Source organism: Orussus abietinus, unplaced genomic scaffold (genome assembly GCF_000612105.2).
Source record: "Orussus abietinus isolate OABI.00-Male unplaced genomic scaffold, Oabi_2.0 scaffold55, whole genome shotgun sequence".
Lineage (NCBI taxonomy): Eukaryota > Metazoa > Arthropoda > Insecta > Hymenoptera > Orussidae > Orussus > Orussus abietinus.
Genome location: NW_019394295.1, coordinates 148,430 through 173,796, shown reverse-complemented (window position 1 = coordinate 173,796; position 25,367 = coordinate 148,430). Strand labels below are relative to the sequence as shown.

The following is a 25,367-nucleotide window of genomic DNA, read 5'->3' as shown; positions in this document are numbered from 1 at the left end:
TAAAAATTATTTCTCAAGCTTGCTTCGCACTACTTTAACCATCTCGCTTCTATAGGTATCGAGGTGATATGAAAAGCCAACCGAATCCCAAATTCGTATCCGTATCCGATTTGTGATTTTAAAATACAAAAGGTACCATTAAACCGCATTAGCTCGTATTTAAAAATTATTTCTCAAGCTTAATAAAATTACAGCAGCATCTCTGAATAAAACCTCCACTGGAGATGTTATAAAATTTCATTTTCTTTTTTTTCAAACGCGTAGGCTTTAGTTTAAGTGGAATTTTGCCTTCTCGTCGAGTATATCGTCTCCCTGTTACCAGGTAACAAGCGGTGGACGAGAACGTTAAAGCGAGTCGCTTCGAAATCGGATTCCATCCTCCATTGAGGGCCGCCAGGGGCGCTGCGAGGCGGCCGGTGTCAAGTATGATCTGGTTAGTCGTGACCCTAACCTATCTAACGCCGTACTATTGGCATAATAGCCGTTGGTAAGTAGCCTTAGGATCTTAATGGCATCGACAGTGGTGAGGGCGCACGGTGGGGCTTCGACTCTCTGTGACCAAAGGCCCGGCGGGACGTTCCAAGGCCCCCCTACCCTCTCATGCCCCGTGCCTGCAGGTGCATTGTGCGGCTTCCACTCTCAACTCAATCTGCACCTACTTAACCCTATTTACCCAGCTGTGCCGTTCCTGGCGGTCGCGCGCGCTTACGTTACGCTACGCGATTTCGATTCCGCCCGACTTTTAATTTGGCCCTCCCCGATTGAGGTCGCCTTCGTGGTTCGCGGTGGAACCGCACGGGGCGCCGCGATCGAGGGGTAGAATTTTATTTCACGATCGAACGGATAGAAATTTTTAAATAAAGAGACAAACGGTTGAAAATCTGGAAACTTATTATTAGTACCTTCCAAAACCCTCGAATTCGGATTTATTTAATCCGTCGATGTTATTACCATTGTTCGCGCGCCGAATCGCGAGCGCAAGGGACGCAGTCTTGGGGAAAAACCTGGGGGAAATTCTCTAGCGGATCGCGCTCGGATCCGCCAATATCCACAGGACATAAATGTTTTACATGCAATAAGGCGTTCGTCCCGGCTGGACCAAACTGCCCACAGACCCATTTTATTGCCCAACCGCAAACGGTCAAAGGGAGGAGGATCTTTCCCGGATGTCAGGGAATGGACCGAGGTGTCAAGAAATTGCATCCGCATAAATCTGCATACAGAGCCAATCCCGCCCATTCGTTTTTTTTTTTTTTTCATATTCTATCCTTTATGAAATGAAATGTTGCTGACAAAGCCAAAAATTACAAGTTATATATATATATATGTATCACTTGTAATTTTAGGCTGTGGTGTGAGTGATTCATTTATTCCCGATGATAAGGAAAACACAATACGCTGCAACGGCGTATATAATTTGGGGAATCAGAATTGCGAGGTTTGCCGAAGTTTTTATATCTAAGTCCTGGAGAACGGGGAGAATCTCCATCTGTTGTGGATGATTTAAGGTGGTCAGTTTATTGAAAGGCAGGGTGGGGATTTATCCGGCCGCAACCCTCCTTCGGCGGATTTGACGCGGGCGCCATCTTGAGTAGGTGCGACACGCATATATACATATATATATCTCCTCTTCGACCCCCCGAGACCGGGATTCAAATCCTGCCGAACACTTTCCCGTTGTCTCCTGGTAAATCTTTAATATTCTATTTAATATCTCGGCCCCGTAGGACATAGGCCAGCGGTATAAATCAAAGGAGAGATATTGGCCGTTTTTGCCGGCGAGGGCTGCGGGCGCGAGGGCCCATAATTGTTTTTACGGATTATAAATTTCGGGCTTTTTCACCCTCCTCTGACACCTCGGACCCTCCCCGGGAGTGTCCATCGGACCGGAAGCGTCGTTACGTCACTCGAAAACGTCACACCCTCCGACCGGAAGTCACGAACCCCCACCGAGCATCCGAATTACGGGAAAAATTCTCATGGCATAAGTCTAGAAATTGAAAAATCACTTTCAATCGATCCAATTGTCATCTTTCCCGTCCCCTCCGCCCCTTTCAATTCAAATTTTCGCGTCGGTTTATTTTCCCTGGATTTTTATTTATAGGGACATTTGGAGCGCGGTAATACGTACAATTGTAGTAATTAATTAGTCGTACCTCCAATGGGTCTATTGCATGCAAAACGACGGAACTTTTAAACTGATTTAATACCCATTAATTCACTTTAATACCTATTTAATGCTTATATACTTATTTGCAGGTTCACTTATAGGGGCATTTGTAACACGGTAATACGCACAATTGGACTAATGAATTAGTCGAACCTCCAATCGGTCTATCGTCGCGGGCCAGGCTGCATTAAGGTCGAAGTCAACTCCCGCGATAATATTTATGGGGCATTCTCGTTTGAGAATCGCAGCGAGAACGACCCCTCGTTCCCTGGAGCTTCTGCATCCCCCCGAATGATACAGTGGCGTACAGTCAGGGTGTCAGGGGTTAAGAAGAGATTTTGGGGTCGCTTTAATTAATACCACTCGCCGGCGACGCCCCTAAGCGACACTTGGCGGGTATTCTGCTAACCATAACTAATCCGCCATTAATTCACATCAACGTCTTCCTATCTTCCCAGGGTGGGTGACTTGCATACTTATTGCTCGACGGAGATAAGTGGATGGGTACTTGGGGCGCCAAGTCGAAGGTGACTACCCCGGAACTTATTCAATGAACGATCTTATACATTTCCAGGTTATAAACCCATTTATCTATTTTTTTTTTTAATTTTAGGTCGATCGGAGAAAATATTGCGGTAGATCACGCCATGTCTTAAAGTAAGCTATATAGCGTTAATCTCTCTGTACAGAAAAATCAAAATCAGTAATCGCTGGTCGGATTGATTCGTCCCTGGAATAATCTCCCTTCGTCGAGCGGCATCCCCGACGAGTGGCCAAAGCCCAGGAACGACGGAAATCGGAGGAGACCCTGGAAGAGACAGAGGGAGAAAGGACGGTGCGAAGTAATGGCGGCGAGAGCGAGAGATAGAACGGACCTAGAGGGAAGGAGGTCCGCGAGGTCCTTTCTTCCACGTCCCCGAGGAGTAACTAACTGAAGGAAAGTCGGGATAGAGGGTGTTAAGGTAATGCCCCATTAGTATGTGGCCCCCGTAGTACCACCACAGGGACGCTTCCCACCGACACCCACACACCATGGCCGACATCACGTACGTTTGCGGTCACTTTTCGACCACCTATCCACGTCCACCTTATCAGGTCCTGGACCGGAACGAGACCTGTCAATAGCCTGCTTGTTACCGCGACAATGATCGGCTTAACCAACGGGAAATATCCACTTGCCTAACTCGAACCCACTCTCCCGAGAAGCGTGTCCACGACGTCCGACGTCCACCCTGGTGCAGCCTTTTTATTTTCACCTCCGACCATTACAAGAGGTGTCAAAGGATGTACCATCCGTAGAAAGATATCTCCTTGAGTCAAGGGGATGTAAAAGTGCCGCCAAAGAGGTTTCGCTTATTTAACTTTTCTCCCAACTCGATTTACCGAATGGCCTGTAACTTAACAACGGGAATAGGGAGACTGTAAGGAAGGTCCCGAAACTCATGAAATTTCAATTCTTTTCAAATTTCTTTATAGGTGTTTTAAAATCAGTTCATAAGAAGTGAAATTTCGCCAGTCTCTATAATCACGTTTTAAAGTATGAAACGATTTATTACACCCACTTCGGAGAAAGGTTTCATTAATGAGAACTATTTGCCGCCACTTTCGTATCACCTTAAGAGGCGACGTCGATGGACCTCTTCTACGGAATAGCGCTGATAAATCCCCGTGCGTGCGTAACCCACTAGTGCTACTCGGATGCACCGGCTTCTTAGGTCGTCGTAGCGATAGGATTATGTGCTCCAGGAGTTACCTGAGACGCGCGTGACAAGAGCCGCGGGTAGCTATCACCTTTTGCCATCGGCTATCGCGAAACCACCGCCTCCCTTGTGTCTCCTTTCAATTCCCAGAACCTTCCCCGACGTCCCCGATGACTTCTGGACGATGAATGACGTCACTGTGAGAGATATCGCATTAGCATATGCGCTAAAGACGTTTCTAACCAAGCAGATACATATACCCTGCATCTACGCTAACCGCCACGTTGAGACATCGTAAAATTATAAATAATTTTCAAGGGTAAATTTTTCAAAAATATCTCCGTGCTTGCATACCTGGTAACAAAAACGTTTATAACCTAGAAGATGCCGAGCACCGTACACCTGCGGCATTCGCCATATTGGAGAAAATAATTGATAATGCTTTTATACAATTTCCTACGGTAGTTTGCGTAATATACGTGGAAGGGGTCTAAAAAAATTACCCAACCCTGGTGATGGAAATCGCTAGATTCATCATGTTTATGGTCGATGACGATCGCCGTGAGCTTCGCCGACGCCGCCGCCAGGCGGCGCAATCGGCGGGCGCTCGCAGCGGCGCACTAAATTTTCTTTTACTGCCCGAATCTCTGACATCATCGACACCCATAAAACGTCGGAGCGTCCTTCTTGCCTCGAACTACTTCCTCCGCGATACGGGGAGCCTCCTTTTTATCAAGAGTCGCACCAACGCTGCCAGTCGTTACGTTCGCTCTCCTTCTTGCTCTCGCAGTTTCCGCGCGGACCTAGCGCCATCTCCGCGGGAGAAGCGTAAATCAAGATCCGGCAGGCCGATTCCACGATCGAAAACACCCCCCTGCACTTACACATAATAATCGTATATTACGTATAATTAGAGTTATTAGTGCGTTATACAGGGTTCGGTAAACGCGCTTCTGCTCGAGCTTCACGTATATTACGTAAACTACGTAGTCTACTGTAGAAAATCTGTAAATTACGTCTCCGATTCCGTTTTTTTTTTTTGCGAATGAACGCCGCAGTTTCCTTAATTCGCAGGACCAGGGGACGGCTCGGGGAAAGTAATTCAAGTAATTCACGTCCGTGGCGTTTAGGTCGCGGACCTTCCTCGGTCTTTTCTCCCCGGAGGGTGGACCGCCCTTGGCGGTGATCGGGCGCAATAATACTAAAAAGATAAAACCTCCGGGCGCGACCCTTCGACCGCCATGACAGTCCATTGCTCCGAGGCAATACTTGGCCGCCTCGCCACGTGGGTTGTAGGTTAGGGCACCGACTTACACTCTTCCACGGGCACCTACACAATGCCCAGGAGACGGGGCCACGCGCTAATAATGGGAGGGCCGGTGAGCCAGTTGACCGTGACTAGATAAAAAATACTGCCCGACAGCCGGCCACCCTTCTTGGTAACAAACTATCGGCCGTCCCCTCGCGTTGTCATGCTAATCGGCCTGAGGAAACTAACGCGCGTCTCCGACTTTGCCGGACCTTTTTCCGCGTGCCGAAAGCATACGTGTGGGGTATTCTGACTTCATATGTGGCTTATGGAGGCGCACTTGTACGATGGGAAAGAAAACGTCAACACCTCCGTCCATACCCTTAAAAAGAGCAGACTGACTTAAGGTGATATGAAAGCGTTAAGCATACATACGAAAAAGTCAAAAGATTGATAAAACCCTTCTCCAAACAGGGTGCACCAAATTATCCAGTTTCAGATGGCTGATATCCTAATTTGTATAGTCGAAATCTTGTACCTCCACAACGACCCTTGTTCCTAACGAATCGCCAGCCCAAAGTTCCTGTCTTCTCCCTTCTTCAATATAGATATCGCCAACGTTCCTATTACCTCTTCATACTCTTCTACCACTTCATGTTTCCTCCCTGCGAAGCAACAAGAATTTTTCAACTCCGAAAAGACAGATTTTCACCAGAGTTGTACGGACAAGGAACAGAAATGAAAGGCTCCAAACTCGTCCTTGTCCGCTCATTTCTTCTGGATCCATTACAGAAAGGATATCGAATGCTAAAACATACACGGGGATATGCCAAGACCTAACCTCAAATTGGCGGCCAACTGCTGGCGCCATCTGATGTCGTTACCAGGTCGTCCGACATCGTCGTTGGAGGTTCGGACACGTGACCGGGAGATCTTGAAAGTCCTGAGAATCCCGGAAACGGAGAAAATGGAGAAAATAAAAAAAAATGGAGAAAATCCCTTATTACGTATTCCGGATGTCAGCTGCGAGAACGGAGGACCGTGCGTATTCCTCAGGGCCGCTGGTGGACCAAGGCACGAGCTGGTGGAGGAGGCATGACTTACGGAAGCTCCTGGACGATGGACGGCAGGCAGCGCCTGGCAATGTAATAAAATAAACTGTCAGCAGCAGCTCGCATAAAAATGCTAAAGAGCCTCATAGCCCACGCCAGGCTGCGTGTTCCTGGCCGGTACGTACGTACACACGCACACCAGGGTGCGTTTATGTCCAGCCGGGCCTCTCGAGCCCGGAAACCCGACTCTTGACCATCCAAAGTCACATTGTTTTTTCAACGGACTCGACAACGGTGTCACATCCCACCGCAATGGACGAGAATTAATTATAAATTTTCCAACAAAGCATGGACGCTGATTCAAGATTTCCGAAAAGACTCGTACAACTTTGTTGCGGTGATCGCGAACGATACCCGATAACAGGAATAGAGGTTATCGCAGGGTGGATGGAACAATTCTGTCCGACCAACGAGACCGTCCACCGTAATCGTTAAATGTCTCGGCAGTGATTTACCGCTGACAAGAGTGAGATAGGTGCGTATCTCCGATGCGACCATCATCCCTGGTGCGATACGTGCTTCGCAATTGTACACCTATGGCGCCATTCATTTGGCATTATTTCCTAGCATTGTTTGGTAAAAAAGATGCCATTCCACCCCCAAGAGTACACTGTGTTATGGGTTGCGGGGTGAAACTTCCCTCTAGCTGTGCCCAGCGGTTCAAAAGGAGTGCAAAACGATGCACCGAGTTTCATTTAAATCCGTAACTTGATACAGCCGATAAATTATTATATACATAATTGGACGTACCCCGTTGACAAAAACTGCGCCAAAGGGACGCAGAAGTCAGAGCGTCGAATAAATTATTGCGGACAGGTGTCGGGAATCTCGGTCCCGGTCTGGGGAGAAGGGACTTTCCGGTTTACGTATCTAGAGATTTTCCATAAATATGTAAGCTACGAGCCGCTAGAGGGCGCCTCGACAGATCGATGCGCGCGGCGCAGGGCTTCCCCCGTCCGCGGTTCCCGGCGACCTGCGTACGAGTGTTACCAGGTGGAACCTCCCGGGACGCAATAATGATAATAAGGAGGCCGGTAGTGGGTGGTTGTATCGCGGAGGGCGGAGTCTAGCGGCGTCCTGACTCCTCTCCCGGCCCTCCTGCGCAGCAGCCTGCCTTACCGACCCCGTAACTGGTAGAAGCTCCTACCACGGAAAGGTCACGAGGCGCGACGGACACCACCCCGATTTCCGATGGACCGCGCCGCCCATTCGCCCGCATAGTCCCCGATTTCCGATGGACCGCGCTGCCCATTCGTCCACGCAGCTCCTGGTGCACCGACATAACCAGACGTGGCCGCCATTGTCCATTAGGGTCAAAACTACCCTATTAACAAATTCCCGATTTTTTTATATTAATCCTACCGAAAACGACAGGTGGAGTACATGCCCATTTGGTGCAATATCCAATATAATTCGATATAAAAACTACCCTATTAACAAATTCACGATTTTTTTATATTAATCCTACCGAAAACGACAGGTGGAGTATATGCCATTTGGTACGATATCCAATATAATTCGATATAAAAACTACCCTATTAACAAATTCCCGATTTTTTTATATTAATCCTACCGCAAACGACAGGTGGAGTATATGCCCATTTGGTACAAAAAAAAAATACCCAATATAATTCGATACAGCTGTCGATATAAAAACCACCCTATTAACAAATTCACGATTTCTTGATATTAAGGTGGAATATATGCCATTTGGTACAATATCCAATATAATTCGATACAGCTATCGATATAAAAACCAACGTAGGCATTTAGAAAAATCTTTATCAACGTCTTTCACTTCACCTTAAATGCTCCTCCAGAGTGAATCTCACTTGCGGGAAACCGGAGTGGCGTCGCCATCTTGCGGCGACTGTCGGAAGAAACAACGGCCTCGCTTTCTATTCCTCCTATCTAACCTCGGAAATGGCCGTTAATGGTGAATGGATCCCTCTTAAAATACGGTTCAATGGGATTAATAATCTAACGCGATACCGGGAGGGCGAAATGAAATTCAGTTATATATTTTTTTCTCGGCCGGGAGAGATTTAACGAGATGTTCACGGAGGGTCGCACTCGTCCCTGGCGACGTTAATCCGCTAACGACGTCACTCGGTGATCGCGCTGATCACTGACTACCGGATCCTCGTATAAAGGAGAGCCCTGAAGAGGAATATTCGCGTAATGCCGGAAAACACGATTTGGGTCCGCTTTCAACGGGGTGCCCCGCCACGTCCTCGCATGAACGGCCGCAAACTCGATCCGCGACAAAAGTCATTTCCCGAGGTTCGAGTCCTCCCCTTTGCGAATTCGATTCCGACCTGGTGCCTTCGCGCCAACGTTCCCGCACCGTTAAGAAAGATCTTACAATTTTATAACATTTTTCTACGAGCTTCTATTTAACATTTTTAACGCCACTTCTATTTAACACAACCAGAACCAAAATGGCGCCGAGCTCTCAGATTTCGATCGATGTACAATTACCGAAGGCTCTGATACGAGATACGAAAGGGCCATGACTATTTTACGACAATTTAGAACACTCTGGTAATCGATAAACTCCCATTTGAACGGGATAAATGCAAAAAAAGTGTCGTATGCGCTTCCATGCTAAAACGATGGGAATACGAGGTCTCGGAGTGAGAATTTAATTCACCTGGAAATCACAGATGGATCCAGAGGATTTGTTTTACTTCGATTTCTTTCCAATTATTGCAGAGAAACGATAGGTGGAGTACGCCATTTAGTAGGATACCCAATATAATTCGACACAGCTGTCAATATAAAAGCTAAGGTCGGCAGCGTGGGTGTTTAGAAAAGTCTTCTTTACCGACGTCGATCAAGCACCTCGAGGTGTTTCCCTTTACCTTAAAAGGACCAATTGTTTATATCCGCACGTACATAAATCGAGAAAACAATCTCCCAGGGTTCTTTGAACACCTCCACCGAGAGACGACTCCGAGGAGTCCTGGAACATCCCCCGCGTTGTTTCGCTTAATTATACGAGGGAAGATCCGAGCAGGGGGTTGCAGAACTCGAGGAAGAGTCTCGGATGATGAGCGAGACTTAGCGGATAAAAATGATCCCTTTAGAGGCGAGAAGCGGTATAAAATTGTGGTTAAGCTCCCCGCCGAGGCACGAGGACGAGACCCGGCTCTAATATCTATAATTGGTAAATAACCATCCCCCAAACCTCAGGGGGCGGAAAGAGAGCGAAAATTAAATCCCCAATCGGCGCATTGGTATTTCCAAGGGAGATCAGGACTCCGAGGGGCGCCTCCACGTTTTCCTCTAACCGCGTTTCCAGACCGGACGACTTCGGGCCGTCATTTAATTTCCCTCCTTTTCAAGTGCCAGGGGGGATTCCCTTCAAAGGATGCGCCATTACGGGGATGATGAGGTGCTTCCGGGTTCTGATCTCCTCCCACCCGGACCTTGGTGGAGGGAAATAAAGATAGGCCAACCCTTTCGACTCTCCTGAAATCCTCGAAAGGAGGGAACTCCCACTCCTTCTTTTTTGCAGGTCGACGAGGACCTTTTGCGAGACTCTGAACACTCCAAAAGGTCGAAGAGGTTATTCTCAATCGTAGACAATTTTCCTTCTCTTTTTATAAACAAGTTTTAAACCAACATTTCAGTGGGTGATACTATCATTTAACGATCCGGTACATCAGCTTCGAAGAAAAGTTTCATTTTGTTATAAATAACACATGAACAACGTGAAATACGAAATTACACGGGTTTGCGAACCTTCCTTGGTCTCCACATTCAGGTGATAAAATTTCAACCGATTGATAACAATTAATTACAAGTGTCATAATTGACCCCTCGGGCATTACTTTCTTACCCCCTTAATGACCATTACAGGAATTCCCAGCGATATTGCGTAAATCGCAAAGACTTTCACCGATTCGGAGGTTAGGAGCAAGAAGCAGGGATTCCTGAAATCCCCGGAATTGAAAGAGATATCCCGGGATAGAGGGCCAGAAGCTGTAACGAGAAGACGAATGCCTTCTGGGCCGACTCTTCTGGCCAGGGGTCGCATTGTCCGGGAATGAAGAGAGAAAAAACACCTGGTATATTTATGGCAGAACTGATCGGGATCCGCGAAATGGAGGCCGATCGAATCGCCCCGTAAATCACTCCGTGAGATTCCCAGAGTGCGCCTAGGAAGGAACAAACCCCCCATCGAGCTCCGTTTTAGGTTAGGAACGTCCTCCTCCGGAATAGAAGACGACCCGTGCAGTGCATCACGATATAAATGATAATAAATGCAGTATAATCTACCGTAAGTAATAATAAATTCACCGACAAGGTGAATCGTCATTAATTTTTTACCCGATAAGGAATGTCTGATATCAATTTAACATGGATGAATCCTCTTCCCGAAAATGTTCAAATTTCAGATTTCGCCGCGTACGAAGAAGGAGTCAACGAAATGGCGGGACAAGAGCGAAAAGGATCATTTGAAATCATTAGAGCGAGGCATAATTCGGGGAATGGATTCGATGGTCGAGGCCTAGATTTATCCGGTCGGTTTATTCATCCGAGGGATTCCCTTTGGGGTTAGGGAACGAATTTCCGAGCTATCTACCGATTGGCTATCATTTTTCCCCAGGACCGATTCAACGACGTTCTCGGCTGCGTCGATTCCCTCGACTTGCCAGAATGCATTGATTTTCTATGCCTTTTCTATGAGCTCTGTCTAAACCTTAGGGATGCAAATCGAGACAAGGAGAGGACCCGAAGGACTCACAAGGAAACGTTCCAAAAATTATATTCTCGACAAACTTTGGGGTGTTCTTCCACCCCTTAAACGTGGACCATTGCAGACAAACGAAAACACGTGTCCCTTAGATTTTTACGTTCTTCAACATATATGAAAATCAATAAGATCGAACGGCGGACACTTGGGAATGTCTCCTTGTCAGTATTTCGTACGCAGGACGAGGCTGACCCTATAGGGTCAAACGGAGCGGTTAGGACGGCATCGATTTCCGGTAATCGCATGATGCGATTGTATCTCGTTCGGTGGAGTCCGATGTGCCCTGCGGAATAAGTGCCTGGTCGATAGTGCTCCAAGAAAGCTGGTACTTTTCCGAAAAAAAAAGATTCCTCGGTGGAGTAGTTAGGAGCTGGGAAGTCGATTCGTCCCTAACCCGAGTACATGAAAATAAAAAAAGAATGGTTAGGAAAACCACAATGATATGGGAACGACTTCAATGCGTGGCATTGTATCCCCTTGTACTAGGTCATGGTTCGTATCGTACCGTTTTGGTAAACCGAGAGCTTAACCCTTTGAACGCTGTGGACGCATAAGTGCGTCCGACGTATGGTCGAATATCGCTTGCACGGTCTGACGAAATTCGCCCGTATGTCGAAATGGCTCCGTATTGAAAGGGTTAAAATGAACTCGCACGTTCCAAGTAAAGATTGAGGTGGACAGGGCTTCTTCGAGATCTTCGAGAGACTTGGAAAAGTTCACCGGCACCTGTTATCGTATCAGGTCGAAGGCAGGAAGTAGGGTGGTTTGATCTGATTAGCGAGTATCGATCCTCCTTGATGTGCCGACTGACTGACTGACTGACTGGGTCAGGGTACTCTTCGTCGTCAGGGTCTTTATCGAGTCCACTCTTTTTCCACCGGGAAGTCTTCCACGTTACCGAGTTCACCTGTTGACCAAACGACCCCCTTCCTCCAGGTATGCTCGTCGACTCGACACCCTTTAACGTCCTCAGGTATTCCTGAGAAATGTTGCATTTAATCCGTTCAAGATATTCCTTGAATTAGGTGCTTAAGGTGATGTGAAAGTGGCGTCGAAGAGGTTTCGTTTATAAGACTTTTACCTCGAGACTTTACAACGCGAATAGGGAGACTATAAAGAAGGTCCCGAAACTCGTGAAATTTCAAATTTCTTTACAGGTATTTTAAAAATAATTTATAAAAAAAAAATGAAGTTTCGCGAGTTTCAGGACCTACCTTAAGGTCTGCATATTCACGTTTTAAAGTATTAAGCGATTTGAGACATCGAGACGTCCGCGCAATTTATGGATATTTTTCTTCTGCAGCTGCCAGGACATGACGATACGAGTAAAAGTAATTAGGATGGGAAAAATAATAGGCGACGCGTGGTCCCCGGACGCTGACATAACCTAGAATACGTAACGCCGTGTCATGGACCACCGCTAACCCACACCGTCATCAGAAGCGAAAGATGCTGGCGTCGCCGATCTTCCCTTTCTCTGCTCTGCACCTTTTGCGCCCAGTGAGAGTAAACGTGACGTCACCGCCTTAAAGCTGCCGAACTAGACAGCCAAATCGATCCTATCGACTCCTCTCCACATCCCAAAAGTCAAAATTAATTTACCGTTACCAACCAAATATTAGGACCTCCCTAATGACATGCAGAAGTTCCAAATAATTTGATACACTAAGTTGAAAGAAAAGTTGTATAAATATTTTCACCTTTTACGCATACAGAATGACCCTTTCGTATCCCCTTAAGAGAAGCCTGTCTTTAATCGAATCCTCTGTCATTCCGTATACTTGGATTTCCTAACCTAAAAGGACCTTCCGGAAGAATGGCTCCGAGCTGTAAAAACTCTTGCTCGGTTTTTCTTTTTTTTCTTCGTCGGGGGTAGTTGTGCACGACGAAGAGAGACGAGAGAAGAAAGAAGAGCGAAAAGAGAAGAGGGAAGAGGAAAGGGTCGAGTTCTACATGATACGTCATGGGGGACGAGGACGGAAGGGTTCCCCGTCGAGATGGCGAGATAGACCACGATGGCGGCGTGACTTGACAATAAACCTCGTCTCACCTCCGAGGCAGCCCTCCTCCACCCTCCTCCACCTCCTACCTCCCTCTTGCACCCACCTACCCCTTCGGCGTTTCACAAAGCGAATCCGATCTCTCGGGTTTACCACCTACGAGCAAAGCTCGACCCTTCCCTCCGTCTCAGCCCTGTCTGTTACAGTGAAACACCGAAATCGGGAGAATGTCGACATTCACCGGTGAAAGTCGACATTCTACAATTTCGGTCATTCATGGTAACATTAATACGGTAACGAAACCTAGGGGGTATAGATGCACGTTTTCAGATAATTGATATAAATTGATTTGGAAGGTTGAGATACTGTCTATTTATTTTCGCGCGTAATCCAGCCCCTTGATGCAAGATAATCCGAATGATTTATCAGGGGGAACCTGTTGGAAACGGTGATCGGTCAATCTGTCGGAATGGCAGAGGAATGTCTCCTCGAGGGTTGGCGAAGGGTCGAAGACAGCCCCATTGTTAAGCAACCCCTACGAGCGAGTCGGTTAAATCCTCATTAGGACTTCATCCGCCTTCTGACACCGAGCAGAGAAGCGTTTAACCTTCACCCTATCCAGTACCGTCCTGGCTCAATATATTCAAGATAATCCCGATAAACAATTGCATTTTCACAAATTTTCAAAGCTAACTTCAGCTTACCTAATTTAATTATCATCCTTTGGTGTATTTCCCTCGTTCTCGGTGTCCCTAAAATACAGCCGCGATTTTAAAATTCTCTAACATAACCTGAACTTAGTTTCAATACCTGTGAGGTGATTTATTGGTATATATTATATATCTTAGGCAAAGTACGCCGTTACCGATGCATCGAACTGTTATTTTTTCCTACGGATGGCGCCACGTTAAAGGTGGTAAAAATTTCTGATTCAATTTCTACCTTTCCGACCGAAACGGGAAGAATTATTGGAGTACCATTTGACGGAACGGAACCTGTATGACCGACATATTTGCGATCCAATTGTCTGACGTACTTGTATCTCAAAAATTGTCGAAAATGCCCTCGATTTCTCCGATAATGTAGATTAGAGATGTGTCGCTTCCGAAACTAATTTAAAAGGAAAGACCTGAAACCAAATATTGAAGAAACAAAACAACACATGAATAGAGACGTATAAATTCCCTGGCATGAAAGTGGAATGGCTAGAATGGGCGAAGAAGAGGTTATGTCGTGATGCTTATTTCTCATTTCTTAATGAACCACCAAAGAACGTTAAACTTGACATTATATTTGAACTCATAAGATAAAGGAGATAGAATACAGCGGTGACATTATATACAATACAACGAAGATGGAAAAATGAATGTAACGTATTCAGAAAACTATCGTCAATATATTTTGGCTTTACGAAGCAATGGATTCAGCTAATCCCACTCCGCAAGACCTTCAGAGAAAACTGTATTTTCTCATGGAACAACTCCAACACATGGTCGGAGAACTGCCAACAAAATACCAGATGAGACTTCCTTATGAATTACTCTCCGGTCTGGCCAATTCACTGTTAAATGATACTATTTTCGAGATTGTCAAGGGACTGATGGAAATTCAGCACGTCACGGAGAAACATCTCTTCCAGCAGCGACTACAGCTACAGAACCAGCAGAAAATCGAAGTGCAAGAGGGCTTGGCATTGGCCACCACGGATGAAGAAAGAGCAACGATCAAGACAACGTTGCAAAAAAAGCATAAAGAGGAACTGAAACAGACGGACATGAAGCTGGTGCTACAGTTGGACCAAAAGGTGGCCGACCAGCAAGGAATTCTTGAAAAGGCAGGAGTTCCTGGCTTCTACGTTACTAACAATCCACTGGAGATTCAAGTTCAAATGAGACTATGCGATTTCATAATTAGACTGAGTAAAATGGAAGTTCCCAAGTGATCGTGTAGTCAATCTCCGCCAAAACATTTCTGAAGTTTCTATGCAATTTGTACATACGATTCATTTTGTGAATGCTCATCGGTAATGCTTCCTCAAAACTAGCCTTTAAGTGCACTATTTTATAAACGATTTATTTATACGACCCTCCCTTATTTATACGATGATCCCTGGTAGAGATTTATAGTTGGCATAAGTTAAAATGTCTTTATCGTTCTGCCTGGACCGATCAGTTATAACTCCAACATAAAAAAGCATTCCAGACCGCTTGTGACTTTCACGCACTATTCATCATGGGTGCAGCTTGCGAAGGAGGAAAGTGGAGACTAAGCTCGTCATTAGCATGGACCGGTCGATCTGTGAATTCAGGTTCCACGAAGCAGATCTTGTACACATCCTCAAAACTCGTAGCAAAATGGACTTCGAGGCCATCGGTAATATACTTGGGAAGATCGTTGAAGTCCTTCTTGTTTTCCTCAGGCAGAATGATACACTTCACATCGACTCTCTTAGCCTATGCAAGAAAATGATCGATTTGTCAATAACGCTTACACGAATGTAAGGAAAATAAAATAAAAAACCTTACAGCATGAGTATCAGAAAAAGCTCTCACTTCCATACAAAAGTAACCCTGTATTTCATCGCCAAATTAGCCAGCACCAACACTAGCGAGTCTTGTGAAAAAATCTATCATTTTCAAATTTTCACAAAAGCCATCATAACGGAATATTTATCAACCACCAAGGCACTTGTTACTTAACTTACAAATATTAATAAATGAAAACGACAGGACCAGTGACATGTAGTTCCACATTTGTCTTATATTCCATAATGGAGTTTTTCCCGCAAGGATCGCTAGTGTCACTATCAGCTGACTTGGGAACGGAACATAGGGTCAGAATTTTCAAGAAAAACTCAGAGATGGAAGCCCTTTATACTTCATGCCCTGCAGAGAGTTTTCGCGATAACTTACAGCAATGGTTTTCTCCTTAATGCCTCCAACAGGCAACACTTTTCCAGTGAGACTAAGCTCTCCTGTCATTGCCAAGTTCTGACGGATGGCTTGGTTCCTTGCAAGAGAGATTAAAGCAGTGGCAACGGTTACTCCAGCACTTGGTCCATCTTTTGGCGTGGCACCTTCAGGTACATGCAAATGCAAATGAGAGGCATAGAGGAAATTATTCTCTGGATCGATGCGTCTCAGAAAATTCCTGGCCACTGTCATGGCAATACGAGTGGACTCCTTCATTACATCTCCCAAATGCCCAGTGGTCTCCATGGTGCCCTCCAACTTCTTATCGTCGCAGGGTTTTCTTACACTGGTTTCGATGAACAACGTAGAGCCACCCATGGCGGTCCATGCCAAGCCCATGACTACACCGGGTGGTGTTATATCGTACATCCTGTCATGAGTGAACGTAGGCTTGCCCACAAAGTCTTGTAGGTTATCCGACTTCACGTCGATCTTGTCTGCTTCTTTCTTTACCACTTTGAAGGCCACCTTCCGAGAGACTTTCTCAATATGCTTCTGGAGATTCCTAACCCCTGACTCGCGACAGTAGTACCTGATAAGTGAAGTTAGGGCGCTGTCATGAATATCGAGGCGATCCTTGTTCAAACCAGAGTCGTTCATTGCTTGTGGAACCAAGTACTGCTTGGCGATGGCCAGTTTCTCCTCGGCTACGTATCCTGACATATCAATCATTTCCATGCGGTCCCTCAGAGGCTCAGGAATGGTATCGATGATATTAGCCGTGCAGATGAAGAGCACCTTCGACAGATCCACCGCCACATCCAGGTAGTGGTCCAGGAAATTCGCGTTTTGCTCAGGGTCCAGCATCTCCAAGAGAGCGGAGGCTGGGTCGCCCTGATGACCCCTGGTATTAAATATTCACTTGTTATATCGTAATCGAGACACTACGAAGTAGCAGCGTCTTTCATGTGAAAATAGAAACTCCTTATGCTACTTCACATGGAATACCTTTCAAAGCATTGCTTGAGCTGATAATAATAATGATAATTACTTTCCAATCTTGTCGACTTCGTCGATAAGTACTAGAGGATTCTCAGTTTTAGTTTTCTTCAAACACTGGATCACTTTTCCAGGCATTGCTCCGACGTAGGTTCGTCTGTGGCCTTTAATCTCTGCGACGTCGGTCATACCGCCAACGCTGAACCGGAAGTACTCCCGATTTAGGGCTCGAGATATCGATTTAGCTATCGAAGTCTTTCCCACACCGGGAGGTCCATGGAAACACAGGATTTTACCCTGTGTGGATCCTTTTAACTGACTGACAGCGATGAACTCTACAGGTGAAAGAGACATAAAAGGAGATTATTTTCATATCCTCTCGAAGCTTCAATTTATAATTCTACTTCCATGGTTTACCAAGGATTCGCTTCTTTATATCTTCCATTCCATAATGGTCCTTATCCAAAATCTCAGCAGCTTGTTGAAGATTTAAATTCTCTGTACTGGTAATTCCCCAGGGCATCGAGGTGAGCCAGTCAAGATAGTTTCTCGTAACACTGTCGAAGTGGTTAGGATTTCAAACGACAGAAAGAATTAGATTTTTAAGAGGGAAAGGAATTGAATTTACTTGAACTCGCTACTGTGACTTTCCAGAAAGCTCAATTTGTTCAGTTCTTCTTCGAGAACGTCCATCACTGGCTTAGGCACTGTTTTATTCCTGATCCTTTCTCGATACTTTTCCTCGATGGCATCTTTATCATCCTTCTCGAGACCTAATTCCTTTTTAATAACTTTAAGCTGCTCGTGGAGGATATATTTCCTGTGTTGTTGCTTAACCTTTTCTTCAACTTCCCTTCCGATCTTCTGTTGAAGCTTACTTAGCTCATATTCTTTCTTCAGGAGGGCTAATGATAGCATTAATCTTTTAACGATCTGAAAAATGACAATCATCCATGTAAAACCACGTGCAAATTCTTCGTATTCTGCGGGGAAAATATATTCATTAACTCACGTCCATTTCTTCCAAGACTTGCTGTAATTCTTGAGCATCGGCTCCAGTTAGAGCAGCTCCGAGATCGCTTAAATAGACAGGATTGTCAACGACTCGTTGTCCTTGGTGCAGCATTTGTTGTAACGAGTCACGATACAAAGGATTCATACTGATGATGTCTCTGATGGTCTTGATCAACTCTTGTGTCAAGGCCTGATATTTACAAACGTTAAGTACAATGTTTAGGTCTACAGTTATTAAGGTAAAGTGAAACCCACTTCAAACCAGTCGATTCGAATAAGACACGTAATTAATTCACAATGAAACATATACAATAAAGCATATGAATTATTTAATGATTATGCATGAAATTGAAGAGCCAACATTAAATTATCTAACCTTGATTTCCTCAGTTTGCCTGAATTTTTCGTGAGTGATGTTAACCACTTCTACCATCAAAACTGGTTGCACTGTCGTCTCAGTTGATTTCTTCTGTGTTTTTGCTTTTTCAGACTCTCCTGTTATTTCAGTTACAGATTTGTTTTCATCACCAGCTTCTGTTCCCTCGACTTTCTCTGCCTTCTCAGCCTGCTCCGCTAATCTAGCCTCAGCTTTCTTACGCAATAAAGCTCTCCGACCCTTCTTTCCACCAGCCATTGCCTCGTCTACAGGAACGTTAAGTGTCGTATTTAGTAGTGGAAACGTCAGTTTCATTTCTGTGCAAAGCAGGCAGTCCAACATGTAAAACTGTCCTTGTAAAAAATACTGGTATGAAAATCTCTTACCATGCTTCAAAGCAATGTCCTCCATAATTTGATTAACTATCTTAATTCTACGGTGCGCCATAATGACTAGCCTCAAACGATCTCCCAAATCCTGTACTTCGTGGATCTGTGCGAACGTCCCCACAGAATAAATCTCTTCCAGATTCTGAACGATCTCCGCTTCGTTCCTAAAGCCCCAAAAAATAATCAGTATTTCATAATTTACTTGCAATACTTACACTTACTCATCGCTCTTCTTTAGGAATATCCCAACATAAGGCTGATTCAGTTTAACCTTACGGCGAATCAGATCTATGAGCACAGGGTTAGAGATCTCGATGAGTTTGATAAACCTCGGAAACACTGGATTTCGATTTATAGCTATAACTGGAACATGTGGCCATACTTCAGGCACAACTACCGTTGCTGGTAACGAGGCTGGATACTGTTCCGTCGGCTCTGCTTCAGGGTCGCTAAATAAGAAACATTATTTCTAAACAAACTCCATTCTGAAGCCATTAGCAAAAATAAGTTAACACGTTAAGAGCAGAGCCGATTTTGCTGAGCTTTCCAATTTTTTATATATAAGACTGACGCTGTGCTTAACGTGTTAAAGATATAAAAAAAAGATTACTGCTACGTTATAGAAATTAATATATAGGATTACATCGGAGGGTCTACGTCGGAGGGTTTCTTCGTAGAAAAGTGTCGAATGTTAATAGCTGAACCATGCCGACAGTATCGTACATTTTCCATAACTGTTTCCTGACGAAGCCATAATCTTGGTAAACCAGACCGAGTTAATCTCCGCGTAAGGGCGAATGGAACTCCAGATACATTCTGACGTTCGCCTGCGTAACACTCGTGGGTGAGAAACTTCGCGAGTATCACCTTGCGCCGCAGAATCGGCAAAATATTCTTATTTATCTTGGCTGCAAACAGTGTCATCTTGATTTAAAACTATATTCCATGAAATATCCTCTGGCGAAATCCCTCAGGAGCTCTGCCGGCACGTTTTAGGTTAGAAACCTAAGGCAACTTGGAATTCGGCCAACTACGCGACGCGTTTACATCACATTACGCGACATTACGCGTATTCTGAGTTACCAATTACTTTATCAACAGGATTGCCAGTCATCAAAAAATGACATCACCAGAATCACAGCTACCCATCACCAGATCTAAAGGGGGGATCACAAGAACTGGTAATAAATTACCAGAACTGGCGACCCTGCTTATCAATGAAATGGGATTGTATTTAAATATAATTCGATACAGCCGTCGATATAAAAACCAACATCGGCACGTAGGTATTTAGAAAAACCTTTTTTACCAACGTTGATCAAGTTCCTCGATGTGTTTCACTTCACCTTAATAGTAGTAAATTTACTCCGATCGAAGCAGCGGTGGCAACTGGATTCCGCGCTCTTCTGAAGCCGCCATAAATTACCATAAATGATTACGTTGACGAATCGTCTGGTACGATTCAATTCCTGAGATCCGTAAAAATAATTGCTCGGCCACATAATAACTATTAATATGATTATTTTCAGATGTGTTTATTGTTACAACCGCAACGTGTATGTTCCTACCTCTTGAAGAGGTCCTGTGTTCCTTTTAACGTGTTTTGAGGTTATATTTTTAATACTTACCTATATTTATATCTGCGCCAGAGCTTGGAATTTACTAAGTGTAAGTTACTTTTACTCGAATACTATTGAATTATACATAACGATTCATTATAAATATTTCCAGAAGGTGTCACATTTTTTACTATTGAGATCGTCGGGTGAGAATTGGAGCATATATGCAAGCTTTGAATTGAATATAAAAGATACATCGCTCGCATGAAGTCGTTAATTTTATATGGATGATTCCACATCGGCATAATAGTTTCGTCGTGTCGTAGACAATGGCCAAAGAGGAGGGCAGGATTGAATTTGTGACGGATCCTTGCCCCATTAAACCTCGCAAAATTGGTCCACAGAATCTTGTCATAAGGCTCAGACGGAGGGAAACACTTGGTTGTTTGTACCCAGGAACCCAAATCATCGATGCGAGGCAGTTTTATCAAAACATCTACCCTAATTTCACTGTTGTCAATGTTGAAAAGCCTCTATGCTTTCTTAGGAAATTCAGTCCCGATGGAAAATATTTAATTGCCTTTAGTGCCGATCAAACATCCATTGAAGTGTACGAGTATCGGGGTGCTTCCGCAGCTGCAGACTTATTAGTCGATTGTAAAGGAGAATATGTGGGACATAAGCACGACTCCCACTCCTGTTTCATCAGAAGCAATATATTTAACAGATTCTTTAAGGTAAGCTAGCTTTGCATTGCTGTCAGCATATTTTCCATTAACAGAAGGTATGTCGTGTAGATCAAATGGATCGTAAATCTGGTGCACAGTAACGGACAACTGAATCGAGAGTGCAGTTTATTTACCGAAGACGGGCGCTACGTTATTGTTGGATCGGCTGCTTATGTTTCCGAGATCAGCCCTTATTTCTATCAGGTATTTGATTAATTCTTTTAGACAAAGAACATTGCAAATTAATGTAATGTATTCATAAAAACTTATTTCCTTCAAGATTTACTCCAATAACGAAGCACTGACTCCAAATCCTCGATTACCTCTCGAAGATTACAGCCTTTACTTAGTTGATCTGCATCATGGAATATTTCGTGATAGCAGACATTTCAAAGTCGACAAGATTTATTTGTCGCATAATAAAGGTACCACTTGACATGAACTGATAATGATTATTTTTAAATAATTAATTCTCATCGTACATTTTATATCCGTACTGAAAATCAGTTTTGCATGTAGATGTGTGTATATATATATTTTTTACATCTCCTTTTGACAGGTCTATATTTGTACAAAAACATATTAGCGGTGCTTTCTGTACAGCATCAAACCATTCACATATTTAAGATTGTAAATGGTACGATAATAAATGTCCGGAAAATCGGCAGGTAATCATGAAATGTTCCTTTCTGTACATGTACACGTCTAAACTTTTCCTATAATTTTTTACGATTGGATTCGGTTGCAGGTTTTGTTTGGAAGACGATGCTTACCTAGTCACAAGTACCTGGCCTGGAGCAAATTTCAGACCCTTTCGAGACGTTACCATAAATAGCCTTAAACATAAATTATTAGTGTATCTGTATAAAAGAGCAGAATATATAAGCAATTTGACAAAAGATCCCTACGAGCTCAGGCGATTTTACCAATACTTCGATCAGGTGTGTATCCACAAACTTCATATATCTTTTTATAACGTAGAATCAGTTGACAAGCTTCGCATCCTTATCAAGTGGAATAATTTTTTCAGTTAAATGCACTGCGCATGTGGAAAATGCAGCTATTAGATACTGATCACATCTTAGTGAGATATGCTAGCGAGGAAGTTGCAACGTTACAAGCAAACGATCCCAATGCACAGCCTGCTCTCTTGGTAGTCTACGATATGGTAGCTGCAAAAATTCTAGCAGCCTATGACAATACATCCACCCAACTGTTGACTCAATTTGAAAACTTTGGGGATTTCTTCAGCACCGACTACTGCCAGTTTATGTGCTCTCCATCGAATAATATTTATGCAAGGTAACTACATGGCTACGAAGCAGGGACCTGCATTATTTTGTGTAAAAATATGAAATATTATTTACCACGACAAACATTAGGTGTTTTTCGGTTCATAACATTGTTTTAATCTTGTATAATGTGTACAGAGTTCTTAGATGTAAAATGCTGAATAAACATGTTGATTCTTTCTTCCAAAACAGATTAATGAGGCAGAGATTCAAGCAAACGATAGTCAGTGCCAGGTACGGAGGCATTACGGAAGCTACAAAGAGGCTGTTGGCTCTACTACCAATATGTGCGCAGTCGTATTCCAGTTCCCCTTACTTAGATTTGTCCTTATTTTGTTACGATCCCAAATGGGTGTCTATGTTGGAAAGGCCGAAAGCTTGCGGGGAACACCCTATAAGGTTAGTTTGGACAGATTTTCTATTGTTAAGGTGATATGAAAGGCGCTAAGAAATCGACGTTTAACGGCAACTAAATTTTTTATTTAATACTTGCATAATCTCGGGGATGTTTATTCTTACAGGTTCTATGCTCGTGATTCCGGGCTTCTAAAATTCCGAATGTACGCTGGTATACCAGGGAAAACAACTCCTCTGGTCGAGAGACAACTAGTTACGTTCACGTTCCATCCAACGGATCCTTTTACTATCTCAGTCCAGCGGACCAATGACAGATACATTGTTAACTTCCACGTTCAACATTTGTGAAGAGAAGAAAGTACTCCCTGACGAATCATGGACATGATTAAGATAATAAGAAACTTGTTGAGGGATGTGCAAAAGTATATATATATAACCTGCAAGTTTTTCTTTATCACATTCTGGCTGTAAAATGTATCAATTCATGGGTCACCAGCCATGCGAATCCATTTCCAAGAATGTTCTGACTACGAGCGTGACTCTGCTGCTCGATAAATTTGCAGAGATCTTTTGTACCAACAAACTGTTATTTAAATACTTTATTGTTTTGGTGTATCCGAAATCGTTACGTTCCTGTGGGCCTGTCATAAATTAAATAACCAACAACGTGCAATAGAACAAACCAGATATAAGGGATCAAGCGTTAGAAAGAAAAGGAAGTAATTGTACTTAACACGTATCGTTTTCTAAACTTGCCTGTACAGTGGAATGGGCTGTGGGATAAATTCATCCACGTAATCCTATAAGCATCTGACAAGGATTCATCTGAGCTATCTCTATAAGACTGGATATAAAAGCTTGTATATCGATTCTACAGAACCTCGTGTAAAACCTGTAATTTTGTAATAACTATTTTCCATGTACCACTTTACATTCAATCGAATTTGTTCGTAAATAAATTCCATACTCACCAAGAGCCAATTTGGAAAAAATTTTTATAAATATTATTACGTTTTATGTATGCAGAATGAATTTTTCATATCACCTTAATAATTCCGTGAAAAATTAAGAACGCGATGTATGATTAAACAACAGGTAATAAGGACGCTGCACATGGCACACACTTGTTGCACACGACACGTGCTATCTAGTCGAGGTGGGAGCAAGGTGAGGTTAGGTTGGCAGGCACGCGTCACGCCTCGAGCTCTGATTGGTCGGTTGCACGTGGCACCTTTCCGAAACCTCGGATCGTGATGCGCTCTTCCGTCGGTGCACATGGCACGCATTGGAATTTCTCTGCACATGGCACGCATCGTGATGAACAGATTGTCGTGGCCAAAGGGAAGGGGAACGCTGTATATAAACTCGGCGAACGCGTATTTTACATGAAGTCATCGAGCACTGACTGCACCAATTAACATTTGATCAACTCTCTTAAAATTTGCGTCATGGCACCCGGACCTCTCTGCCAGAAGTGTAAAAGTAAGTTGAATTTAAAAGATACTAAATTTACATTACAAATTTATTTATTTTTAAAGATTCTAATTTAACATTTTCGATTATATCATTGGAATTTAAATTTTCGAGTATTTAAATACACTTGTAAGCTGGTTGCAAGAATTCAAACGGCCGCCATTTTGTTTCGTGCGTCGTTTCAAATCAAGTAGAATTGGCGCCATTTTCAAACTGGGGTTTAGAAACTTCTTGCAGAACGTTTCGCGCTAAGTATATCTCTATCTATGTCGCGCTGATCACGTAATCGCGAAATCGATAACCGATTTCAATTTCGAAGCAGCCAAGCGCGAATTCGAATCATGTCAGGGGTTTCACCTCGCTGGTTCACCTTTAGCAATTTCTATTATAAAAACTGTTCGACCTGTAGCCGTTTTCTATGAACTTAAAAGTTTCGTGCGTCAGCTTTACTCCTTCACCTAACCTAATTTTGATCCTTTTCGTTTCAGAGACCTGCAAGGACTGCACCTGCACCGATGGCTGCCACTGCTGCGAAGAGCCCTGTGGAGGTATTTCCCTATTAAATAAAATTATTTAAATTTTGTACACTAGAATCACAGTATAAATATAATGACTCGATGTAAACAAATTTGAATGCAACCTTTCAGTATGCTCACATGTTTGACACGCTGATTTTACAATCAACGCATTTACTTATTCCACCTTATCTTATCGTAATTGCTTTAAAATATCTTCCTTTGTTTCAGACAACTGTGCGTGCCAGCCCTGCAAATGCCAGCCTGCAAAATAACACTTTTAACAATACATCATGAGCACTGTAATGGAAATGAAAAATCAGATTATGGACTCGGAGCGACTTTGTTTACCTAAGTTGTAGATGACCTAGTTCTGTATATTAAAAATTCGACTTATAACAGAATTATTAAATCAGTTGTGATATCCTTAAATGCTTACACTGTACATGCCTTGCTGATATCTTGGAAACTTCAATAAATTGTATAAATCTTAAATAAAGCAATATTTCATTTTACGATGTAAACGTCTTCTTCCTACTTACCTACTACCTATCTAACTTACTTCTACCTACATACTTGATGATTTGCTTACTGATTTTCCAAAAATTGAAATCCATTCTGTTGCTACTTAAAGGCTAATTGCTTAATTGCTTCAGAAGGAATGCCTTCCTTGTAACGGTAAAAACACAGGCATAAAGAGTCTCATAAAATTACCAGAGAATAGGAAAAAAAAATGGAACGGCAATGAATTAAGGTACAG

General features: G+C 43.6%; 3 protein-coding genes and 1 long non-coding RNA gene across 7 annotated transcripts; 3 read left to right on the top strand and 1 right to left on the bottom strand.

The window, feature by feature from the left end:
• Positions 1-14,020: 14,020 nt before the first annotated feature.
• On the top strand, positions 14,021-14,962 carry LOC105695778 (gonadal protein gdl). The gene has a single exon (XM_012417688.1). The coding sequence runs from the start codon at positions 14,411-14,413 to the stop codon at positions 14,933-14,935; it is 525 nt and encodes a 174-aa protein (XP_012273111.1). The 5' UTR covers positions 14,021-14,410; the 3' UTR covers positions 14,936-14,962.
• An 83-nt stretch (positions 14,963-15,045) lies between these two features.
• On the bottom strand, positions 15,046-19,742 carry LOC105695769 (lon protease homolog, mitochondrial). 2 transcript variants are annotated; one of them, XM_012417665.1, is made up of 10 exons: positions 19,327-19,742; positions 18,905-19,132; positions 18,681-18,847; positions 18,295-18,611; positions 17,917-18,108; positions 17,533-17,837; positions 17,322-17,461; positions 16,957-17,239; positions 15,906-16,809; positions 15,046-15,446 (listed from the first exon to the last, which is right to left on the bottom strand). In XM_012417665.1, exons 1-10 carry the CDS (start codon positions 19,605-19,607, stop codon positions 15,210-15,212), a joined length of 3,054 nt encoding a protein of 1,017 aa, XP_012273088.1. In that variant the 5' UTR covers positions 19,608-19,742; the 3' UTR covers positions 15,046-15,209. The 2 variants fall into 2 exon arrangements, with proteins under 2 accessions (XP_012273088.1, XP_012273098.1); XM_012417675.1 differs by having other exon boundaries at positions 18,295-18,560.
• Positions 19,743-19,835: 93 nt separating this feature from the next.
• Positions 19,836-23,595, top strand: LOC105695751 (DET1 homolog). Of its 3 annotated transcripts, none has more exons than XM_023435039.1 (10): positions 19,836-19,965; positions 20,213-20,351; positions 20,415-20,979; positions 21,040-21,174; positions 21,251-21,395; positions 21,530-21,638; positions 21,719-21,911; positions 22,001-22,272; positions 22,455-22,661; positions 22,784-23,595. In XM_023435039.1, exons 3-10 carry the CDS (start codon positions 20,572-20,574, stop codon positions 22,965-22,967), a joined length of 1,653 nt encoding a protein of 550 aa, XP_023290807.1. In that variant the 5' UTR covers positions 19,836-19,965; positions 20,213-20,351; positions 20,415-20,571; the 3' UTR covers positions 22,968-23,595. The 3 variants fall into 3 exon arrangements, with proteins under 3 accessions (XP_023290807.1, XP_023290808.1, XP_012273076.1); XM_023435040.1 differs by lacking the exon at positions 19,836-19,965 and adding an exon at positions 19,980-20,138 and having other exon boundaries at positions 20,418-20,979; XM_012417653.2 differs by lacking the exon at positions 19,836-19,965 and adding an exon at positions 19,980-20,138.
• Positions 23,596-23,945: 350 nt separating this feature from the next.
• Positions 23,946-25,102, top strand: LOC105694967. The gene is made up of 3 exons (XR_001103566.2): positions 23,946-24,101; positions 24,581-24,640; positions 24,839-25,102. It is a non-coding gene; the product is annotated as an uncharacterized LOC105694967 (long non-coding RNA).
• The last annotated feature ends 265 nt before the right edge of the window (positions 25,103-25,367 follow it).